Source organism: Zootoca vivipara, chromosome 4 (genome assembly GCF_963506605.1).
Source record: "Zootoca vivipara chromosome 4, rZooViv1.1, whole genome shotgun sequence".
Lineage (NCBI taxonomy): Eukaryota > Metazoa > Chordata > Lepidosauria > Squamata > Lacertidae > Zootoca > Zootoca vivipara.
Genome location: NC_083279.1, coordinates 57145210 through 57168096, shown reverse-complemented (window position 1 = coordinate 57168096; position 22887 = coordinate 57145210). Strand labels below are relative to the sequence as shown.

Here is a 22887-nt window from a genome sequence, read left to right as displayed (position 1 = left end):
AGTTATTTTTAATATTTCAGTTACAATCTGGGGTCAGAGTCACCCATTTACATTCATACTTCTATCATGTTGCATACAGTGTTTTTCCGTGATGTCAGTTCATGCACCTGCTGGTTCCATGCAGTTATGTGTAGAAATCAAGGTGTGTACAGTACATGCAGCTTTCTGTGAATCACATCACAGGTTGCATTCAATCGCACTGTTACAAAGACATGCCTTCTCTTGTAGACCTGACACTGTATGTTGGTAGTCCTGACCTTCCAAGTGCCATATACATAGATTCCACACGGCTTCATTACAGAAGATGGTGATGAAACACTGCAACTTTGGGAGAGCAACCCCTCCTTTATCCCCATGTGCTTGTTAAGTATTACTTGTAGGGGGAGGGGGGGAACAATCCTTACCGATCTCCTGGCTGATCAGTACATTTCTAGTCATGGATAATATTTTTGATAGGAAGAATTCTGAAGTTCCTACACACCAATTCATAGAAATGTTAAAAACGTTGCTGCTTTTAATATGCACATATTCAGTTTTTTAAATGGTGATAAGTACCATTAAGGCCAAGCAGGATTGGACCTGTGCTGAGTGGAGGGGGAGTTTAACCCTCCCACAATCCGAATTAAAATCTCACCTTCCTCCTTGCTCTTTGCTTTGGGAGGGACAATTCCACTGACCAATGATGGTGATGTGCAACCACGTATTCATAAACAGGTTGTGCTGGTTTCTTGGCATCTGCCTGGGAAACTATGAAAAAGAAAAGCTAGATGAACTTACTCATTGCAGTAAAACTAGCCTGAAGGGAAGGATCCAGAAGCTTGCTGGCTATCTTTTGGAAGCATAGGTTCTAACATGTCCAGTTCTGTGGGAAACAGGGCAAGGTGTTCCAGCATGCATAGGCTCCTATGATGATGCTATTTCATACTCATCCCAGTCTTAAGCAAGGTAGTATAATCTCTGAGTCCTGGGCAAATCATAAATAATTACTAAGCTCTGAAAGTGCTGGGGGATAAATAACCCCCAGGTGGCAAAAGCAGACCTTAGTCTAGTCCGGGGTGAGGAAACCGTGGACCTGGTGTTTGGTGATCTCGAACTACCATCATACAGTAGCATCCGGAGTGCCACAGGTTTCTTTATCGCTGATCGCCGTCTCTCGCCCTTACTTCACGGCTGTGTCCTAACGCGTTGGAGGCAAGGGGAAAGGCGCAAGTCAGAAGCAAGTCACCATTGACACACGCGGGAGAGAGAGGAGCGCGCGGGCGTGGACGTCAGGACTTTTGCTTTGGAGATAAATCGCGCATCTCCCCATTCACCTTTCTATTCAACGCTGTCTCCGGGCGGCTGAGATCGGGAACTCCGCCCCCGATTTGCCGGCGGCGGCTGGATTGGTTCCTTTCGCTTTCGATCGGAGGAGCCGAGCCTGTCGATGCAGTCGTCGTCCGGGGGGGCTGCTGCTGCTGCTGCTGCTAAGCGGAAAGCATCTGTTGCTGAAACTGCGCTAGGGACGACGGGCGCTGAGCTTCCGGGATCAGCCGGGGATATGCCGGGGGACTCGTGGGCCAACAAGGGGGGCTCCTACGAGCGCCTCCGGCCCTTCAGCCGAAAGGTAATTGCAAGGTGACTCGCTCATAGATAGATGGGTTTTGCATGGTGTTCGCCGGGGGGGGGGGGCGCGCACGCGTAAAATCCGACTAGGTGATTCCAGGCGGTGTGGCTATTTCAGGAAATCATTGTCCTTAAGCTTCCAAAAGCACTCTCCCGGCCCCAGCTCCAACACACACGCACGCGGAAGGTTGAGCTGGGAAATCCTAAGAGACCCCCAAAATAAATTAAAAAGGTGGATATGGTTTTTCTCTAGAAAGACATCCTGTGTGTCCTCCAGCTCCATACACTTGGGATGGTGTGCGAAGGAGGATTGGTTCCTACTGTGCATCCCATCACATGCTGAGGAGCGCTAGTTAAGCTGAGTATGCTCTGTGTTCAGATAGGTGCTGGGAGGGACCTCTAGGGTGCTCTGGTTAAAATGCTAAGAGGCTCAAGGGGGCAGGTTAGGATATAGGCTGCGTCTGGGCAAAGCATAAAGTGGGGTCAAAGGCAGCCGGAGCAAATGAGTGGCTCCTCTCTGCACTGGCTGGGCCTGGAGGCAGAAGCTTACATCTGTATGAATCAAGGTCTCAAGCAGCTTCCTAGCTTGATCCGGTGAGCCCTTTGCATTCTGAAAGTTGTTCTTTACTGCTGACAGCTTGTAGGCATGAAGACCCAGAGGAGTTTATCAACATCTAACTTCTTATTTTGGAAGTGGTCTCACAACTACCTGGAAGTTGCATGCACCCTCAGATCTGGAAGATCCTGTTCTCTCATTCCTTCCAGCAGCACCTTAAAGACCAACTAAGTTTTTTATTTTGGTATGAGCTTTCGTGTGCATGCACACTTCTTCAGAAGAAGTATCTGAAGAAGTGTGCATGCACACGAAAGCTCATACCAAAATAAAAAAAATAGTTGGTCTTTAAGGTGCTGCTGGAAGGAATTTTTTTATTTTGTTTCGACTATGTCAGACCAACACGGCTACCTACCTGTAACCTGTTCTCTCATGTTTGCTATCTGGGCGGTGAGAGTACGGAGTGGAAAGGACAACACACTCTGAATGCCCTTAGTCACTTTGACTCTGGACACACAGGGCTGAAATAGAAGTGAAGCAGATTAGTTGTGATCAAATTTCCTATCTAGAAAGCCACTTGAAAGGAGGAAGGGTGGGAATTGAATTGGGGTGGAGGTGCTGCTGCTGCTGCTGCTGCTGGGGATGCTTAATTAACCTTTTTGCCCCATTCCACTGTCCTGATCAAAATCACACACATCTGTACACACATCCCAAACTGTTACTAATTCTGCTGATTGAAGTAATGGGGCTCTGAGAAGCTGAGATTTAAGGAAAGAATGCACAAAGGAGGCAGGTTTCCGAATAGAAACAGAAGCAGAGAGTTTGGGAAAAAAAGAAGAATTGGGAACAAGTTTCACCCATTTCTTAGGGGGAAAATATATATGTCGTAAACAGACTAGATGTCACCTAAGCCTTTTAAATTTTGCCTGCCCTAAACCTCTTTACAGAACCAGCCATTGTGACTTTGGTTGGAACTACAATACTTGATTCAGTCATAGTTCCTTCAGTCTCTATTGTTTAAGAATGTCTATACTGTATGTATGTCTTTTGGCATGCATACGAAAAATAAAAGATCTAGAAATGTATATTCCGTGAAGTGCCCCACAGTTTGATGACACTACAGAAATAATAATAATATGCAGATTAGAATAGTATGTGTAATTCTTATTTCATATAAATCTGATAGCAAAGTTGTACACTTCTTCTGAATTCTTTTTATATATACCGTACATAGGCTGGACACAGTGAAAAGGCTTTAGCCTAGTTTTTTCTTGTTTGCTTTTTTACAGAAATGCAGTCCTGAAGAAAGTGCTTCCTTTTTAAGCAAGATAACATATTCCTGGTATAGCAGGTACAAAAGTTATATGTTGTTGTTGTTTAGTCGTTTAGTTGTGTCCGACACTTCGTGACCCCATGGACCAGAGCATGCCAGGCACTCCTGTCTTCCACTGCCTCCTGCAGTTTGGTCAGACTCATGTTGGTGGCTTCGAGAACACTGACCAACTATCTCGTCCTCTGTCATCCCCTTCTCCTTGTGCCCTCAATCTTTCCCAACATCGGGGTCTTTTCCATGGAGTTTTCTCTTCTCATAAAGTGGCCAAAGTATTGGAGCCTTAGCTTCAGGATCTGTCCTTCCAGTGAGCACTCGGGGCTGATTTCCTTCAGAATGGATAGGTTTGATCTTATTGCAGTCCATGGGACTCTCAAGAGTTATATGTTGTTTTAAATTTACAATAGAGGTGCTTGTGCTTAACCAGAAACTGGAAAGATAGGAAAGCTTTTAAAGCCTTGTCTTATAATTGATTAAAGGTTTAATTATTTGTTTTAAGCCACACACACCCCAGAACAAATACACACTTCCATGTAGGTCTGCAGCTTTGGTAATAACAAACCGGAGAAACATGCCCCACATTGACTTATCACCCTTTGTCAGAGGCCTTATGCCTCTGAATAACTAAGTTGCAGGGAACAACAGGTGGGCAGAGAGCTGTTGTGCACAGACTTCTTGCATACTCACTTCCCTAAGTCAACATACTAAGATTATTATTTTTAAATGTTCTTTTTGAACTCCCCTTGGAGAAGTTGAAACATCTAATGTTGCTAGGTGAGTCAGTCATCACGAAGTATTATGTTAATTACCTGTGATGGTTTTGCACAATTTACATCTTTTAAATCATGGACTTGTTTTGAAAAAAAAAGTCTAGATTGAACGGCTAAGCATGTAAATGATACTGGCTGCAAATGAGATATTAATATAAGCTGCAACTTTCTGTATCGCTGCATCATGTGCTTATGTCTCATATGTGTATATGTATACATAGGACTGCAGGCCATTGTACAAGATTTGGAATGGCCACCAACTGACCAGACAATGATTTCATGATCAGCAGGCTGTCACTCCTGTTTAAGATACTTCCTCTTTATATAGGCCGCAGTGCTGCTTTTCCCCAGCTCTGCCTCTTTCAAACTTCCTGTTCTTCCTGATACTGGCAATTTTCTCTGTTGGGAGACACACAGTAACATTGGCTACAGTATTGAACCTTTGACATATTCTTTAAGGATGTTCCCCCTGAGGAACTTCCCTCAGGCTGCTCTTCTTGATGGGTTCTGTTTTGGAGCCATGTTGCCACCTGTCTCCCTGCTGTTGTCAGAATGGTCATATTTTCTTGTCACAATATTGTGGTTAACAGTGAATGAACAGCATGCTGCTACATGTAGCCTGAACTCTCCCATTTTGCCTCTCCCTTGGCGTCTGTGGGAGAAACCAATCATGGAGCTGCAATCTAGGTTGGCTCCTTGTGGTAAACCAACCAGGGATCCTGGTTAGTTGCTCCCAAACAAGCCAGGATTCATCAGCCAACAACGAATTATGGTATTATTTCTTCTGCTTGTGCCAGGAATGTAGCAAAAGGGGAGCAATTGGGCTGCATACAACAGCACACTGCTGGTTCACAGAAAACCATGATAAGACAGTAACTTCTGTCTTGTGTGCTGTGCTTCCCTCACATTTGATCACTTCTTTGGCTTCATTTTCATAAGCTGAAATGTAAAATGCAGTTCTAATTACCCATAATGTAGAACCTCTGACCTTTTTTGGATTGTGTGAGCAAGTTCGGCCCCTGTTTCTATTTTCCTGCATACTTCTAAAGCATGCCATGGAGGTTTCATAACTGTTCACAAAACAGATGAGGGGAGTGAGTAACCAACACTATTTCCTTTTATTATTATGGAAGCAAATCACATGGAACATTTTCCCTGTGGTCACTTTGTTGATTTGACAGTGTTTTATAGATGTTGGATAGAACAGGGAACTAGATTTTAACTATAGAAATAAGCACTTTCTCAATTCTCTTCTCATTCCTTTATGTTTTACTATCTTGTTGGTTGTTATTTATCTTCGAACTGTTTTGTGATTAACTTGTCTTTTAACAGATTTATAACTTTAGGCTATAAGAAACCATTGGAAAGGGAAGACCTGTCTGAGCTCACTGAAAGTGTTTCATCGTACATTGTGTGTCCAGAGTTTGAAAAACAGTGGAGAAAGGAAGTATTTAAGAAATCCAAGGACATAAAGGTAATTCTGATGACAATAAAAAAGATGTCCCTGAAAGAAGCCATGGGCTTCCAGAGGCAAGATTTATAACCTGGCCTTGAAGAACTGGAATGACTTTTCATCTCTTAAAGAACTCCTGTGTGACACATGCATATGTTGCTGCTTCTCCTTTTACCTGTTTCCTCCACCCAGTCTGTCTCTTTAGATTGCAATACCTGTGTGATGCTTGCTCAAGATGTTTCCCTGGAATGAACACCTGATCTCATCAATAGATACATGATTTAATGCCTTAGATGAGTAATCCCTTAGGTGAATCATACAATTTATACCCTTCATGCACAGTGAGAACTGACCATCTGAAGCAGGATGATGCCTCTTAGAGTTTATGTATGTTGCTCTATGCAACTACTGGAAATCTGGTAACAACTGATTTAAGCATGTTGCTAGGAATGAACATTGATGTTCCTTTGGAAGCTTGATGCTTGCCACTGGATATACTAATTGCTTCACAGTAAACATGTATGCAGAGCCATTTTTTAAATGTTACTGTACATTTATTTGTTTTAGAAGGGTTTTCTTTTGTTGTAGGCAAACATCATTTCCATATTTTCAGATCTCATATCTGTTTAATCCACAGGCTCCTGCTTATGAAGATGTGACAAAAAAGCCAATTTCCCAAAAGCCATCTCTCCTTTCACCACTATGGCAAACATTTAAATTTTTATTGATCAAGGTGGCTATTCTGAAAGTTGCAACTGATTTTTTAGCTTTTCTGAGCCCACAGATTATGAAGTAAGTTTGCAAATATGCCTTAATATCAAGCTGGCAGATCCAGGTGCCTTGGGCTTTTCCATATCTTCCTGTTGCATGGTTGAAATTTCTTGCAAAAAATCTCACAAATGAGAGATAAATGAACATAAATTATATATAAAATTAATTAGCTGGAAACCAGCTATTGGCTTGCAGGAGGATTACTCTTCCGAGTAATTGGCCTGGAAAATCTGGACCATTGACAGTAAAATCTGACCTCCTCTGGCTGTTTAATTACATACATTTGTGATACCGCTTTGTTGATTTTAAAATAATATGCTTTTTTAAATCAAGTATTATTTGGCTTGAAGGAGATGATTTACCAATTGTGCTTCTTGCATGTTGATACATTTTCAGCTTGAATGAAATGCCGGCAGAATTTGCATAGTTTGTTGAAGTCAGAGATATGTAGTCTGCGTTTAAGACATTAGATTAACCTGATGTTATCACTTTGGCTACCACTGCCATCACATGCATATGTCTGTCAGATAATGTTTGTGGGTTAATTGTTAGCAGCTTGCAGGTGGTTACTGTGGGCTGTATCCAGTGGTTAATTTGTGCTAGCAATGAGGTTCTTCTGTTTATGCAAGGTGGAGCACCTGGCTCTCACTTATTTCCCTCGCCTACTGCATCTTTCCCTATAATGTTACAGAGCATCCTTCAATCATCAAGAGCTGATCAGTAGATAGGGAGGGTTGGTGACATCAGGTGCCTTGTCTTGTGAAAGCAGAAGTGCTTTATGCTAAGGCTAAGACTCCAAGGCTACTACAGCAGCCGCCTTATCACAGTTAACTCTGCTATTAGTGCTGCTCAGTTTAGGAATGATCCTGCCCCTGTCAGTGACATATGGAGACTGGGCTGCCTGTGCAAATGCATCAGAGGCCAAATAGTTTCTGGAATCTGCTGCCAGCATGTTGCAATGAGAGTCATATTTCTATGCTTTCGACATGATGGTTCCCTCTGCCTCCATATGCAAAGGCCACACTCATCCACTGTATATGCTAAGCATTCTTGGAGCACATAGCATTTCCTACACTTAGGACGCAGCCTTTGAAGGGGTTCTGTGTTGAGGGTGGGATGCTGCAGATCATACGGATTGTGTCCCAGATTGAGAGGATATTGGCTGAGAGGATGGTAGCCACACTTCAGCTAGCTTACCCATTGCCTTCATCTGCTCTCAGTCACAGGGGATGGGCTGGCACACTGAAACCCACCCAGGCATGGCATCCAGCTGGTCAGGACCTGGGTGAAACTTGGCATCTTTGTTCAATGTCCTCCACATTCTAGAAACAAGAGTGTTTCACCCAGGTGTTCCTGGTTTTTCAATCAAGTGGATCTAATAAAAGTTGAAAGCTTATTCACTGTGTTATATGAATAGGAATAGGGTCATAATTTGCTTTAAGAATAAAATAAAATAAACTTCGCTGTTTTTCAATGCAGGGAAATGATTCTGTTGTATGAGCATTCCTCTGCTCCACTCTGGAATGGCTATGGGTATGCAGTGGCTCTTCTGCTTGTGGTTGTTATGCAGACACTAATCCAACAGGCCTACCAGCGCCTTAACTTGCTTACTGTTGGGAAAATTCGAACTGCAGTCATTGGCCTTGTATACAAAAAGGTAATCTCTCCTGTCTGTCCATATCGAGGGCGGCCATGGGGGCAGTGATGCCTGCAGAAGGGAAACGCCCACTGCCCCTTCCACACTTCATTCCTCCCAATCCTTGGGATGTGGGCAGGGGACCGTAGTAGTAGGCTGTTATCAGGGAAAAGAGGCAGCCTGCACAAGTGAATCCAGCTTGTTCAAGCTGCCTTCCCAATTCCCCCTGCCCTGCATTTGAGGTCTTCCCTTCAGGTTCCAGGGTCCTCAGGACAGACCTTTCCAAGGTGGCACTTTGATCTGCCTTGGGGAACAGAAGGTGAGGAATTTCCTTTCCTTATGTCTCCTCCATGAGTTCTTTCAGAACTGAGTGGCAGTTACTCTGATTAAAAACCAAAGTTCACACATTTTTAAAAGGTGTTCAGTCTGGTATTTTCAGCTTTGGGGAGTGGGTAGGAGACAATGAGGACTGGAAGGTGAGCAGGCTTTTTGAGCCGTTCCACTGATTTATAGAAAGTTCAGATATTGACATCAAGTACAGTAGATTCTTGCAAAGTGGATAATATAAATCAGAGGTGGGGAATCTTTGGCACATGGGGCAGTCTTGACCTGCCAGAGCTTCCAATTTGGCCTGCCAGGCTGTTATTCTAAAACCATGTCCACTTGTCAATCAGGTGATGTTAACCAATTCAGTCCTGTTTGGTTCAGCTGCACACACTAGTTGATCCCTGCAGAAAACAAAACTGAGCGCCGACCCATCTGTTGATGCATGGGGAATTCCATCCTGCTTGGTTAGGGTGTGCTGGCCACTTCCCAAAAGGAAGTGGCTCATATACCCATACCTTGTAGAAAGTAAGCTTGAACTTCCCACACATTAGCTGATGTGCGGGGAGTTCAGTTCTGCTTTGTCGCTATCTCCCTTCACTCCTATGGGTCAACTTTGACAAGTTGTTGGGACTATGCCTATGTCAATCATCTGGCATCATTGTGATGTCAGGTGATTGAGAAGTGGATGGCCCCATCCACCTGTCAGAGCTGGCCCATGGGAGTTGAGGGGAGATAAAGATCTGACCCTGGGTCAAAAAAGTTTTGTCACCCCTGATCTGCTAGTGGAAACAAGAAATTCTTGTTCCAATGTGCAATGTGTATATAAGTTTCCTCTTTCATATTAATAGTGAATGCAAAGTTCTGCTGGACTGGATTGATGGAGGCATACTTAAGTTTTAAAAGCATTCCTATAAATCCATCCAGATAATTTAAAGTGGCCGTCTTTTATGGTTTTGTATCACAATGGTAGGACTATTACAAAATGTGTTTCCAGAATATTCATTATATCATCCGTCTCTCCTTGGCTGCAGGCTTTAAATTTATCTAGCTCTTCAAGAAAGAAGTATACAACTGGGGAAACTGTCAATTTGATGACAGCAGATATCCAGCAACTCACGGAACTGGCAGTCAACCTCCACCTCTTATGGTCAGCCCCCTTTCAGATCCTCCTGGCCATTACCTTCCTTTGGCAAGAACTGGGCCCCTCGGTTCTAGCAGGTGTTAGTGTGCTGCTTTTGGTGTTACCAGCCAATGCCTTTTTTGCTGTCAAAGTCAAGCAGCTAAAGGTAAGGAATTTCAGTTGGATGTACTGTAGAAAGTTGTTGCATTATAGGGAGATGATCATTTTAATTTGAATGGGTTGCATCCTGAGTTAGTTAGGTAAGTAAGTAAGTAAGTAGAAGCACTCAGGCTTTCCCAGCCCCTGATCCCTCCGTTTCCCCCCTCATGCCCACCCAAAAGCAGCATTGACTTCAGGGCATGATGCCACTTGACAGTGAGCAGGAGGTCTCCCGAATGCAACAGGTCTGGCACATTACATGTTGAAGCTAAGTGTGAAGCTACCTGAGGAAAGGTCGGGTTTCTAAGAGAGGTTGGGTTGGTCTATGTGTAGCGTAAGACAGTAGTCATCCTAGAAATAATTTATCTGTCCAGTGACAGGTTTGAAGTGGGAAGTTGAGAAGGATCTTAAATATCTCAGTAAGGAGTGTCTATGTGAAACAAAGTGCAGTGCCTTTCAAAAGTAGCAACTAAGCTATCTTTGAGTGCAAACACATAAAGTACTAGTTTTGCTCCAAAGGTGCCTTATCCTTACTTAGATCCTCTGGGTTCCCCTTCATCTAATTATAATAACTTACTGCTGTTAAACATAAACCCTACCACAAACACTTAATTGAAGACCTCTGCTGTTGAAATAAAGGGAAAGATTTATCTAATAACACATCTAGCACATTACTCGGCACCCATCTTAAGTCAGGGTGTCTGTCACACAAGTTAATACAATCCAATGTCTCAGGTGCTAAATGAGATTTATCAAATCTTCTGTCTCTATAATGCTTATTTTTTTAAAAAACAAATAAACAAAAAAGTCCAGTCATCTACCAGTGTAAGTAAATACTACAGTTATTCTGCCTGAAACATTATTGATTTGCATTCTCATTGGCTGTATCAGTTGTGGGATATTAAACATACAGTGGTGCCTCGCTTAACGAATGCCCTGCTTAACGAAATTTCCGCTTAACGAAAGGTTTTTTCTAGTGGAGGTTGCCTCACTAGACGAATTTGTTTTACGAAAAATTTGTCTAGCGAATCGCAGTTTCCCATAGGAATGCATTGAAATTCAATTAATGCGTTCCTATGGGCAAAAAAAATTCAATGCATTCCAATGGGATTCGCTAGACGAATTTTTCGTTATAAGAAAAGACTCGTGGAACGAATTTAATTCGTCTAGCGAGGCACCAATGTATTTGGGTTATGCAGTATAAAAAGGAACCTTTAATTCTATAACCTTTATTAATAAACTTTATTGTTTTTCAGAAAAGTCAAATGAAGAGTAAGGATCAACAAATTAAACTCCTAAGTGAAATCTTGCATGGAATAAAGGTAAGACAGATAATATGTCTCATTTCATAACCACATGTAGATTATTTTGAGCTAACTTGATAATAGATTACGCACTTCCCCATTTCTGAACAATTATTGTTATTATGATTCATTCCCTTTTTTCACTATCAAAAAAGTGAAAGTTTTCAGGAAGAGTGCACTATTTCTTTCAAGGTGACTCCCATATCACTCATTCAGAGTTTGGACTGGGCAAGCTTCTGCCATACAGTGTGCTGCATCACAACCAGGAAATTTCAATGCCCTAATTGATAAAACTAAGCCTAAGTGCATGCAACTGAAACAGCCACATATTACTTGTTTAGCCCTGTTTAGGCTTGCCTCCCTTCTCCTTCCTTTCTTCTGCTTCTTCTCTTGTGTTACATCTTGGATTGCAAGCTCCTCAGGGCAGCAACTTGTCCTCTTGCATGCCATAAAGTGCCGTGCACACTGATGGTGCTAGAGAAAAAACCAATTGCATCAAGCAGAAGTTCTTCTATTTAACATGTAGAACAGGCTTCCTCAACCTCGGCCCTCCAGATGTTTTCGGCCTACAACTCCCATGATCCCTAGCTAGCAGGACCAGTGGTCAGGGATGATGGGAATTGTAGTCTCAAAACATCTGGAGGGCCGGGGTTCAGGAAGCCTGATGTACTGTAGAATATCCCTGCCTGAAAAAGAATGGACTACCTGATCACTTTGTGTCTCTTAGGGAAGGGTCTCTGTTTGAGGTAATAGTCAAATTGTGATGGTGTCCTCCAATGGAAAAGTTGCCTCTGCATGTAGTAGATCCTACTTTTCACATAGATATGAGGGGGAGGCTGCATGTTTGCACTTTAAATTTACTATACAGTAATAACACACGTTTGAGCATAAATTTGTATTTCACAATATTGCAAACTGGTGCCAGTGTTTCAAAATGTACATGTCTGTTTAGATTCTCAAGCTATATGCATGGGAGCCATCATATCAGAAAAAGATTGTGGACATTCGGGAACGTGAAATTGATGTTTTGAGATCCTCTGGCTACCTGACAACATTCTCCATGTTGACGTTGACTTGTATCCCTTTCCTGGTGTGTTTTTAATGAAATAGCACTCATACAGTTGGGTAATTATATATCATACATCTTGTTAGGCACAATACAACCCTGCTGATAAAGAACCATTTTGCTACCATTAAGAATGTGTGAAACATATCCAGGTTTTATCACACGCTGGTTCACAAACCATCAGTGTGTGAAGCAATCTTTCTCATTGTGCAACAAATGGAGCAATTTATTTAAAATAAATTTCCTGATTACAAAGTAGCGTTTTGTTTTCGTGCTCAGATTTTAATTTGATGTAACAAGAAAGTAAGGAGTTTGAGTGGGGTGATGCTGAAGGAAACATGGTGGAAGCAAAATAAAATTTTAGGGAAAGTCAGGGAAATTATATGAATGGAGGAACAATTTAGGATCCAACCCAATGGGTGTAGTTTAAGCTTAGTTTGGAATATAATGCTAGTTGTTAGGTAAGACGTATAGTGCATTTATGCTGCTATAACTTTGCAGTTCATTTTGAATGTATAAGTTCCATTTTAGCATTGCAGCTTAATGCTGTTTTGGCTTTAGCTGTAGGACAAATCAATATTATTTGCATAGCAAATAGTCCAAAGTGTGCATTACTTATACGCTTGCTTTCTCTATGAATATGAAGATTTTCAACTTTCAGTTGGAAGTAAGCTAAACTAAGTGAAATGGCACTTAAGAGAGCTTGGTTTTTGCTAGTGGTTTCTGCCAAGGAACAAGTTGTTTCTTGTCAGTCATGCTGTTTATTAGCAATAAACCAAAGCACTGTTCAGTTAGTACTACTGAAAATTGAGCTCTTAACCTATGGGCGGAACCCCATTACTTCTTTCTCTTAAAGGTCTCTTTGACTACATTTGGAGTCTATTTTCTGTTGGATGAAGAAAATGTTTTAACCGCTGCTAAAGTGTTTACTTCTATCTCTTTGCTTAATATTTTACGACTGCCTTTGTTCGATTTGCCTACAGTGATTTCTGGAATAGCTCAGGTAAATATACTGTTTGAGCGTATGTTTGAAAGGATATTTGTGGTACTTAAATAACATTTATTAATGTGCATGTTTTTCATCTTTTAGTTAACATTTAAAATGTATTGGTTCATGCTGCTAGATAAAATTATAAAGGACTTTGCTAAAGTGATGTGCATACTTTAAAACACATACTATTCCCTTTCCAAAGTTTATCTTGGGTGTGTGTGTGATGAATCTCTTAGCACATCTTGAAAGTTGGGGCTGTTTCTCTTAACAATTGCATATAGAGCAGGAAGGTAACGGCCCTAGATTTTAGAGAAAATTTGATGTTTGAGTGTGGAAAGCCAAACTGATATGGCATCCACCGCTTTCTTCCCTGTTGCTATTCTCCCGATACAAGTGCATCTGCCCTCAGTTCAGTTGCCAGAGGAAATAAGCATCAAGGGTGGGGCAGAGGTATAGATTGCCTAAAAATTGAATCTCAAGAGGAAGGGCCAAGAATGCCCCCTCCCCTGCTTGTTGCTCTTTTTGCTCTAAACATTGTACAAACATACTTTATAAATAGTTGGGGTAGGTTTGAATTTTAAACAAATGACTTCCACTGTTAGAATAATTTTGGCTTTAAGATCTCAATTTCCTGAAAACTAGGCAAGGGCTAGAGAGTCCAGTGATAACGAGTGTGACACCCTGACTCATAGGGTTGCCATATGGACTCCTTTTCCAGGGCACATCCTTTTTTTCATGGGTAGAGTCGTCATTGCAATCCACACTTAAAAGCAGAAGTTGGCATATGTGTCTTCTTTTCTGCTCTTCAAATTATGGCAACCCAAGTTAGGTTTGGCCCCCTTCAGTGATGATTTTTATCTGAGCAGTAAAGGCTTTCTAACGTTCTGTCCACTTTTTGACCTGTTTTGATTCCTACCTGTTTCTGATTTTTTTTATTGCCTTGTTTTAATGCTCTAATTTATCATTTAACTGTTGTAAGTCACTTTGAGAGCCCTAAGGTGATTTATAAAGGATGTTGCAATGGGGTATCTTCTGTGATCATGATGCTTTACCTTTCATTGCCAGCCATGCTGCAAGCTACCTTCAGCAGTGAATTACTAAATCAAAATCAGCACGAAAACAGATGAATACTTAATGCAGCCTTCCTTAGCCTGGTGTTCTCTAGGTGCTTTGGGCTAGAACTCCTCTCAGCCCCATCTAGTCCACCCAGAAGGCACCATAGGATTGCTGTCTTATTGTAAGGAAGTAGAGTGTGCTCTGCTTTGCTTACTAGAGCCTACAGAGAACCAGCTCCCCACATGGCTAAAGAAAAGCATATGGGACACTTTTGCAAAGATACAATTTGTTTTCAGCCTCAGGTTAACTGTAACCTGTGCAGCGTCACTTTGCTTTTGGAAATAGCAAAAAATCTCTGCATGGATCATTAGAGTAACATCCTCAAAATCATTTTGTAAAATCTAAATGGACTAAGTGTGTACCTGTTTTTGCAGACAAAGGTTTCTATAGGTCGTTTAGATGATTTTCTGTCTTCTGAAGACCTCAACCCTCAAAACATCCACACAGATTACAGTGGGGGTAAGCTTTTCATATGTTTCCAGTATATGACTAATGCTTGAGAACTTGGGCTGAAGAGTCTGTGTCTGTTAACTTCAGTTGTTTTGTTTCTGAACTTCAAGATCATGCATTTAGATTTGTTAACGCCTCATTCCGCTGGGAGAAGATTGGAGCTCCAACCTTAAATAAGTAAGAAACAAACTATATTTATAGTCTAATGCAAAAATCTGTATTCATGTGCTAAGGTCAATGTCCTGGATACTGGGTTGAGTGGACAAATGAAATGGAGAAATCATACATCCTATAGTGAGGGGGAACTGAGGGGAAAAGCCTTATTGGGAAGAGAAGGAATCTCAAAAAGGGCAAATAGTTGGAAGATCAGATTTGCAAGCAACATTAGTACAGGCAGCTCTGCATTTTTCATATGCACTACAACTGACAACAGCTATAAGAATGGTCCTGGCATCCTCTTCTGCCTAAAGCAAATCATCATGTGTTGCACTAACAGGGTATCCAGCCACCAGAGCTGTGCCTTAACTTGGAGTCTGCTGGTTATTAAACAAGGTGAAAGCTCAGTTCCTATATAAGGTCATCTAATTCAAACCCCAGTTGATTCAGACAACTCACTACTAAAGTATCTCTCATCCAACCTCTGATTAAATACCTCCGTTGAAGGAGAAGAGTTCACCATCATTTGAGGCAGTCTGCTCCACTATCAAACAGCTCATACTGTCAGGAGGTTCTTAAATATTTACTTGAAATTCTTTTTCTTGTAATTCAAACCTACAGTATTCATTTGAGTCCCAACAAATTTCCTCCATCATCTGTGTGATAGTCCTTTAAATAATTGATATACAGCCATGATCCCTCACTCTTTAAGTTTTCCCACGCCACCAACAGTAATTATGTGTGTGTATATATAATAGCCATGTGTCTGTGTGCATCCACAACAAAATAAAGGAACTGCCACAATCTGTATGGGTGACATGTTAAAAAATTAACTCTGGTCCACCGGTAAACAGTAGAACATTTGCCAGGTTCACCAGAGACTTAATGCTACAAAATGAATTTGTGCACTCTGTAAATGTGCCAAAAGCATTTGAAGATGTGGGTACCCGCTCTCCATGGATACCCCCCATGCCCCATGTTTCACGCATGCGCTAATAAAAGGGGCCATATGAAACAAACTTTAACTAGATGAGGATGGTAATTGTAATTTGAGAGGAATGGATGGTGGATTCTAGCTATGATGTGAGTAAAGCCTGTGGAAGGCCCTGGAGCAGAGACAACCCTTGTTGTGACAGCATGCAGTGGTGGTTGAAACGCTAGGACCCTCTGCATGTAGCTTTGCAACCCAGGTGATCCAAAAGTACAAGGAGGGCAGGATATTGGTTACTGTTGAGTAAGGAGTGTTATTCTTCAGAACAACCATTAAAGAAATTCTGCTTCTTTACTTAAATATTTCTAGATTGAACCTGGAGATCCCAGAAGGTTCCCTGGTTGCAGTTGTGGGTCAAGTAGGAGCTGGAAAATCATCTCTCCTTTCTGCAGTTCTGGGAGAAATGGAAAAAACAGGAGGAATTGCCCAGAGAAAAGTAAAATGAGACTGTTTTGGCTTAAACTAATTTTCATTTTGAAAATGTTTATTGTTTGAAAGTGTATTTTTTCTGTGTGTTTGAGTCTTTGAAAAATTGCATTTTTTTCATATTACCTTTTAACAGGGTTTTTTATATATAAAAGAAAAGAAAAGAAACACCCTGTGGCTCTTCTTGAACTCTCAGGAATTCATTATTTCTCTACACTGATAAGGGTTTGAGCCAGTCCTACTGTAGGCTTATTCTAGTAGTGTAGCCTGAAGAGACCCAGAATTGTAGTGTCTGCAGGAAGATGAATATTCATTCATGGAGTTCAGCCCTTCTCAGAGCATTGCACACTTTAGTGTGTTTTCTTCTTTCTTTCAGGGTTCAGTTGCTTATATGTCCCAGCAAGCCTGGATTCAGAATACCACTTTACGAGAAAATATTCTTTTTGGCCTGGAACTGAACAAGCTCTACTACAAAAAGGTTTTGGAAGCATGTGCTTTGTTGCCAGACTTGGAGCAATTACCAGCTGGGGATCAAACAGAAATTGGAGAAAGGGTAAGTGAAAATGCCCATGTACGTGGAAGGTTTATTCAGGGTAGGTATTAAATTTAAATGTACCAGGAAAGAGTAGCAAGATGTTCAAGTTCACGTTGACAGACATGTCCCTGTGCAGTTATTGCATGAAGAAATGTCACTTAACATTTACATTTAACATTTAACATTTACATTTAACATTTAACATTTAACATTTAAAAGGTCTTCCTGTAGGACAGGCATGTCAAACCTGCGGCCCTCCAGATGTTTTGGCCTACAACTCCCATGATCCCTAGCTAGCAGGACCAGTGGTTGGGGAAGATGGGAATTGTAGTCCAAAACATCTGGAGGGCCGCAGGTTTGACATGCCTGCTGTAGGAGTTCTATATGTTTACAAGAACACATCTTTTGACAGAGATCCTTGGGGACTGAAGTGTAAATACTAATCAGGTATGGTGAATCTGTGGCCTTCCAGATATTGTTGGACTACAACTCATCTTCCTTGGCCATTGGCCATGCTGGCTGGGCTAATGGAAGTTGTGGTTCAACAGCATGTGGGGGGCCACATGCTCTCCACCCAATATTAAACACACCAGCAGGTAAAAGAGTGAAACTTGGCCAAAGCACAGGTCATTTTCTAACTACTCTATAATCTTGTTTTTATACTCTACTGATAAGAGCATTTCTTTTTTAATATTATCAATATTAATGTGTTATATTAAGGATTTGGGGGCGGGGCAGAAAGTACATTATTGTTTTTTAAAAAAGTTTTGAATAGTATTGGCCTTATTTTTTCCTAGGGAGTGAATATAAGCGGTGGCCAGAAGCAGAGAGTCAGCCTAGCTAGAGCTGTCTATAGCAGTGCTGACCTCTATTTACTAGATGATCCCTTATCTGCAGTAGATGTCCATGTTGGGAAGCATCTTTTTGAGAAGGTGATCGGGCCCTCAGGCTTATTGAAAAACAAGGTAGGTAATGATGCTTCTTTTCAGTCTTTGGAATTAATACTTTTAATGTGTTTCTCCTATTTAACAGTGTAAAATATAAACATGGTTGTGTTTTCTTTCTCCCAAGACTCGCATTTTAGTGACACACAACCTTGCAGTCCTCTCTCAGACTGATATAGTTGTCATGATGGAAGATGGCAGAATTACTGAAATGGGAAGTTACAAAGACCTACTCTCTCAAAGAGCAAACTTTGCTGAGCTTATTCAAACCTTTGGCGGAGGAAAGGAAGATGAAGACTTGCCCTCAGTGTCAAGTAGGCAACAAAATAGATTTGTACAAGCCAACTTGCGTTATTTTGTTTTGTGACATTTGAACCTTGTGCTCAAAATGATAAAAGCCAATGCATGTGTATTGTGCCCGCCTCCCTTCAGACATACCTGTTATAACCCTGGTTTCCATAGATTTGGCTTATTGCCAGTGCTGTCAACTTTCCCTTTTTTGCGGGAAATTCCCTTATTCAGCGCCCTTCCTTTCATATCCGGGAGCTGACAGCCCCATAGGATTCCTTATCTTCAAATCCGGGGGTTGACAGCTATGCTTATTGCCTCCATGACATGTAGGACTTCCCTAGTTTCGAACAGTAGCGATGACACCTTATCTGCTATATATGTGCATGTAGGAATCAATTACTTTTTGTCTCTCTTCCCAAGGAGCTCTGGCAGAATAGGGTGTCTCCCTGTGGGTTGGCTATAAACTTATAAAGTAGGTTAAACTGAGTGGGAGTGCCTAGACCAGGGACACCAGATTCCTTCATGGGTGAGTTGTTGGAATTTGAACCCAGATCTCTTCATTCTAAGTCCAGTACTTTACCCATGACACCATACTCTGTCATGAAACTCACCATTTAGATTTTATAGCAAATAGCATGTAAAGTGCAGTGGGATGGTACTCAAGTGTGATCTTGCTGCCCCATCATGCACTGAATGTTCATTGCATTTCTACTGTATGTGTGTGTGTTTAATAATTCCATCTTCTGCCACTTTGGGCTTCTTAAACCTTTTAGGATTCCAAGATCTACTAAAATCTGATGCATGGAAAAACAAGATAACCCAGTTTATTTTAGCCAGAACTTCTTTCTGACTAGCCTAGATTATTCACAACTGACTGTATTTGTCTATGGGATTAACTCTCTAGAAATAACAGTCCAACTATTCTTTGTGAGTCCCTCCCATGTGGTGAAGGAGAGGTGGGCCCCAACCCTGATCTTGTCAGAGGTTGTTGGCTCTGATGGGCCTTTTGATTGAAAAAGGAAAGAAAAAAGTGAAGAGATAATCACTTGTATAAACAAGTCATTTGTAACAGTCAAATTAATCCTTTTGCTTAAATTCAGCTAGCTTTAGATGCTGGAATATCATATTATAATATTTCAGTACTTCTTTTGTGCCCAGTGGAATGGATGGCTGCAATAATTTTGTTGGGGCAGCGGGAGGGTGGGGATCAGTGACCGACTAATGAATGAACATAGAAATTAAGTTCACATCATCTGAATATGTTTAGTACCAGCAGTTAAATTGTTAGTTTCTATCCTGATGAATGTTCATTTGACTACACTTTAGTGTGTTGAATTCAAAAACTTTGTGTTTGCACAAAAACACAAGGTCTCTTTTATGACTTTGCACAAGCTCCATGCCTGAGCAGGGAGGAGAATTCAGATATGCTGCTGTTTGTACAAGTCATTGCATAAGCTGTCGTTTGATTTTGCACAAAATGCCTTCTGCTAGATCTTGCACAACAGCTCATGGTGCTGTTCAGCTCACAGTACCATTGCCAGAATTTCTGGTGGCTCTGGATCCAACCCAATATATCGTAGGTATTTCAGTAGGTAATTATTATTATTTATTATAAATCCTATCTAACCTTATTCTTAAGGTAAAATCAAAACAAGAGACCACATCGTACCAAAGAAAAGACAGCTGGGGGGGAAAGACAGGTGAGTACTCAGAAACAGCTGCTAGAGCCACTTTTCATGAGATAAATGTAAACTTTTGTTTGTTTTAAAGTAGGGTTGTAATTTTTTTCTTTATTTTACTGTTTTATCTTTTGTAACCTGCTTTGAAGTTGTTATTTTTAAAGTGCAAGTGGTGTATGAATTTTATGAAATGAAGTATACATGATAGCTCAAAAGGGAGAAATGTAGAGCTGCAAATGCATTCTGAAGAGGGACCAGCAGATCTCTTATTATATATATTGGCTGTAATTTGGATCTTGTGGATCCAGTGGTGGCTGGTGCCCCCAAAGCTGAAGGCATACACAAAGAAACTCTAGCCTTGCTCAAACCAAGATAATAGGATATGTGGTAGTTATGAAATTGGAGGATTCTTGCAGAGTAGGTAGCCGGCTTTAAAGATTGACAGAATCATGCAGCAGAGATCAGGATAGTGTAGCTGTAACTAACCATCCACCCTGCAAATACCCAGATGTCTTTCTCCTTTTCTGCAGCCCCAGTCTTGGGGATGGGGGAGTTCTAAAATGGAGTTTTCAGTTCAGTACTATATGAAAACCACTCTTAATAGCTTTCACTCCTAGAGTGGAGACATCCAAAGAGTTCAACGCCATGAGTGAGTGTTTGCTAAATTTCTGTCTTGCCTTTCCTTCCAAAGGCAGCAAACAACAAAGTAGTAAAAACAATGCAATAATGCATCCTCCATCCTCTTGAATCATTTGCTTTTCATTTAGATTTGTGGTGCAGCCCTCTTGTGGGCATATTATAGAAACACAGGGCAAGATCCTAATGCCCATGAGTGGAATTGGGCTCTTTGTCTATTCCCCACTGGAGCACACTGTGCCAATGGAAAAGCTTTTCTCATGGGACCCCCCCACCTCCCCCCCCCCATGGTGTGCAATGTGATATGGGGAGCTGGAACAGGAAGGAGGAATTGGTGAAGGAAATGCAAGTGGCAATCTCCTTTGTTTGTGCTCCAGTTCCTTATTGTGCACTTACGCACAACTGCGGGTTTGTCTTCTTCAACCCTCCTTTGATATAAGTGGCCTGAGGCTGGGGCACACGTGTACTCCCATCCATCAGAGAAGGCACAGTTTCTGCCTATTCTGTAGAGGACCTGTAGGTTTTAACACCCACAACTTATTTTTAGATGGGTTCTATGTTTCGTTTTTTTATTTTAATGTAAAACAGCTTTTATAGCAATTCTTCTTTTGATCAAAGGAGTGCATTCTTAATGAAGAAAGAAAAAGTTGCCACTGGTTCTGTAAGTATTTTTAAAATGTTATTTTCATGTCTCTAAAATGCAACAGGCAGTTAAAATAAACTGAAGACGCAATCATGAAATCAGTTGCTTGAAGGGGAGAATGTATTTTTGAAGACTCATTATTCGAAATTGGGCTTTATAATTTTATATTGGGTTTGAAGAAGTATAAATCACTTATTCTACCTACTTAATTTACCAAGACTATCCTGTCTGCATATTGTACCTCTCATGAACATCTTTTATATTTAGATGAGAATGTCAATTGTTTTGAAGTACCTACAAGCATTTGGCTGGTCATGGGTGTGGCTAACCGTAGCAGCTTACATAGGCCAAAATGTTGTAGCCATAGGCCAAAATCTGTGGCTGAGCACATGGACAACAGAAGCAAAAGAAATCAAAGACTACACAGAATGGAGACACTTAAGAAACTACAAACTTAGTATCTATGGGTTCCTCGGATTCCTACAGGGTAAGCCTACACATATGAGGCATCTGACTATTTTCTTTGCTTTTCCAAGTTTAGCTTCCTTGGAATTCCTACACTAAGATTCATGTAATCCGGGGTCAATTCTTGCAGTCATTCTGCAAGGTTGGCCCCTTTTTTCTGTTCACCTGCAGATGGCAAAGGAGGCATTTAATTGTTCATCAATATTACAAACTGTGCTTTAGTGTGATGCCACTTAACACAAGCTAGGGAGATCTGTGGAGGTGGTATGCTAAAGGCATGCTTTGTGGGAAACAAACAGTTCAGGGAACCTCTTTGTTGCATGCATAATACAATCTGAACAGGGGTGGGGAACTGCTTACTGTGATTTTGCATGCTCTGGTACCTCAGGCTTCCCAGCAGCGTTGAGTAGATGCTTGGGGTTTCCTGGACGTTTGAAGGGCCCACTGAGTTAAATTCTTTACTTCATCACCTCTCTCCATACTTGAGAGACCAGCAGAGAGGATGGATTAAGGTTCACGCAAAGCTATCTTGAATGGAGAAGCTGCTGTGGTGAACTCTTTGAAACTAAGTAAGATGAAATTCTTAATGTTGCCTTTAATACTGTTCATCCAAGGTTTTTTGGTTTGCTGTGGTGCATATGTGCTCACTAGAGGATCTCTCTCTGCATCTCGGTCTTTGCATCATCAGTTGCTAGACAGTGTGCTCCACCTTCCACTCCAGTATTTTGAAACTAACCCCGTAGGTCAAATCATCAACAGGTTCACAAAGGTAAGGAGCAAATACTCTCTGACTGTTTTGTGTGTCAACTTTGGGAGGGTGGTCAGAACCTGCTGCCTCTCATCCTTGGGTCATGGGAAAGTTACTCACCCTTTCCTGCCCCCCCACCAGTGTGAATGCGTCTCATACTGTCATCACTGGAAGAAGCCACTGGTCCATTTTCCTTTCCATGTTGACAGTGACGACAATTTCCAGTTGGAAGGATGCATAAGCAGGGCTAGATTGATTTTTTTCATTTAGAAATGTCAGCCCTTACTCAGAAGAAAGACATTCTAGAAAGTTTTTTTTTATATCCCATTTCTTTAGTAAACATATGCCCCATTCTTCCAATCAGTTTGCATTGCTCAGGCCAGCTTTCAACAATATAAATAAAACAATCAGTTAAAATCAGTATCTGTTTGAAAGATTCTCGTAGCAGTCTGTCATTACCTCTGTCATTACCTTTCTATATTTCTTTTTCTTTAAATGAAACAGTAAAATTATCTTATTAGGTAGGGAATATCAATCGGAAACATTGCAGTTGAGATGCCTTCATGTGCAAGAGAATTTTTGCCAAGGTTCAGGCAATGCAACAAAATCAACACCACTCTGATTGATCTGTGGTACCCCCGTCAATTTATTCCAGCTTTTACAGCTATTTCCTATTTCTTATTTCTTATTAGACCTACTTGGTTAAGTATCAACTGCAGTGT

The 22887-nt window shown here is 41.3% G+C and overlaps 1 protein-coding gene across 5 annotated transcripts in view; it reads left to right on the top strand.

The window, feature by feature from the left end:
* Positions 1–625: 625 nt before the first annotated feature.
* LOC118084808 (multidrug resistance-associated protein 1) overlaps positions 626–22887 on the top strand; it is a 30193-nt gene continuing 7931 nt past the window's right edge. For 2 of the 5 annotated variants that reach the window (XM_060273641.1, XM_060273642.1), the window contains exons 1-19: positions 626–1606; positions 3448–3509; positions 5591–5732; positions 6349–6503; positions 7962–8139; positions 9477–9731; positions 10981–11046; positions 11981–12118; positions 12951–13097; positions 14576–14660; positions 14762–14828; positions 16108–16234; positions 16601–16777; positions 17557–17724; positions 17831–18017; positions 19634–19694; positions 20928–20970; positions 21220–21439; positions 22032–22186. In XM_060273641.1, coding sequence (XP_060129624.1) covers positions 1427–1606; positions 3448–3509; positions 5591–5732; positions 6349–6503; positions 7962–8139; positions 9477–9731; positions 10981–11046; positions 11981–12118; positions 12951–13097; positions 14576–14660; positions 14762–14828; positions 16108–16234; positions 16601–16777; positions 17557–17724; positions 17831–18017; positions 19634–19694; positions 20928–20970; positions 21220–21439; positions 22032–22186 — 2613 coding nt within the window. In that variant the 5' untranslated portion in view covers positions 626–1426. The remainder of the gene's footprint in view (positions 1607–3447; positions 3510–5590; positions 5733–6348; positions 6504–7961; positions 8140–9476; positions 9732–10980; positions 11047–11980; positions 12119–12950; positions 13098–14575; positions 14661–14761; positions 14829–16107; positions 16235–16600; positions 16778–17556; positions 17725–17830; positions 18018–19633; positions 19695–20927; positions 20971–21219; positions 21440–22031; positions 22187–22887) is intronic. The other 3 variants (XR_009557484.1, XR_009557485.1, XM_060273640.1) reach the window with 2 other exon arrangements.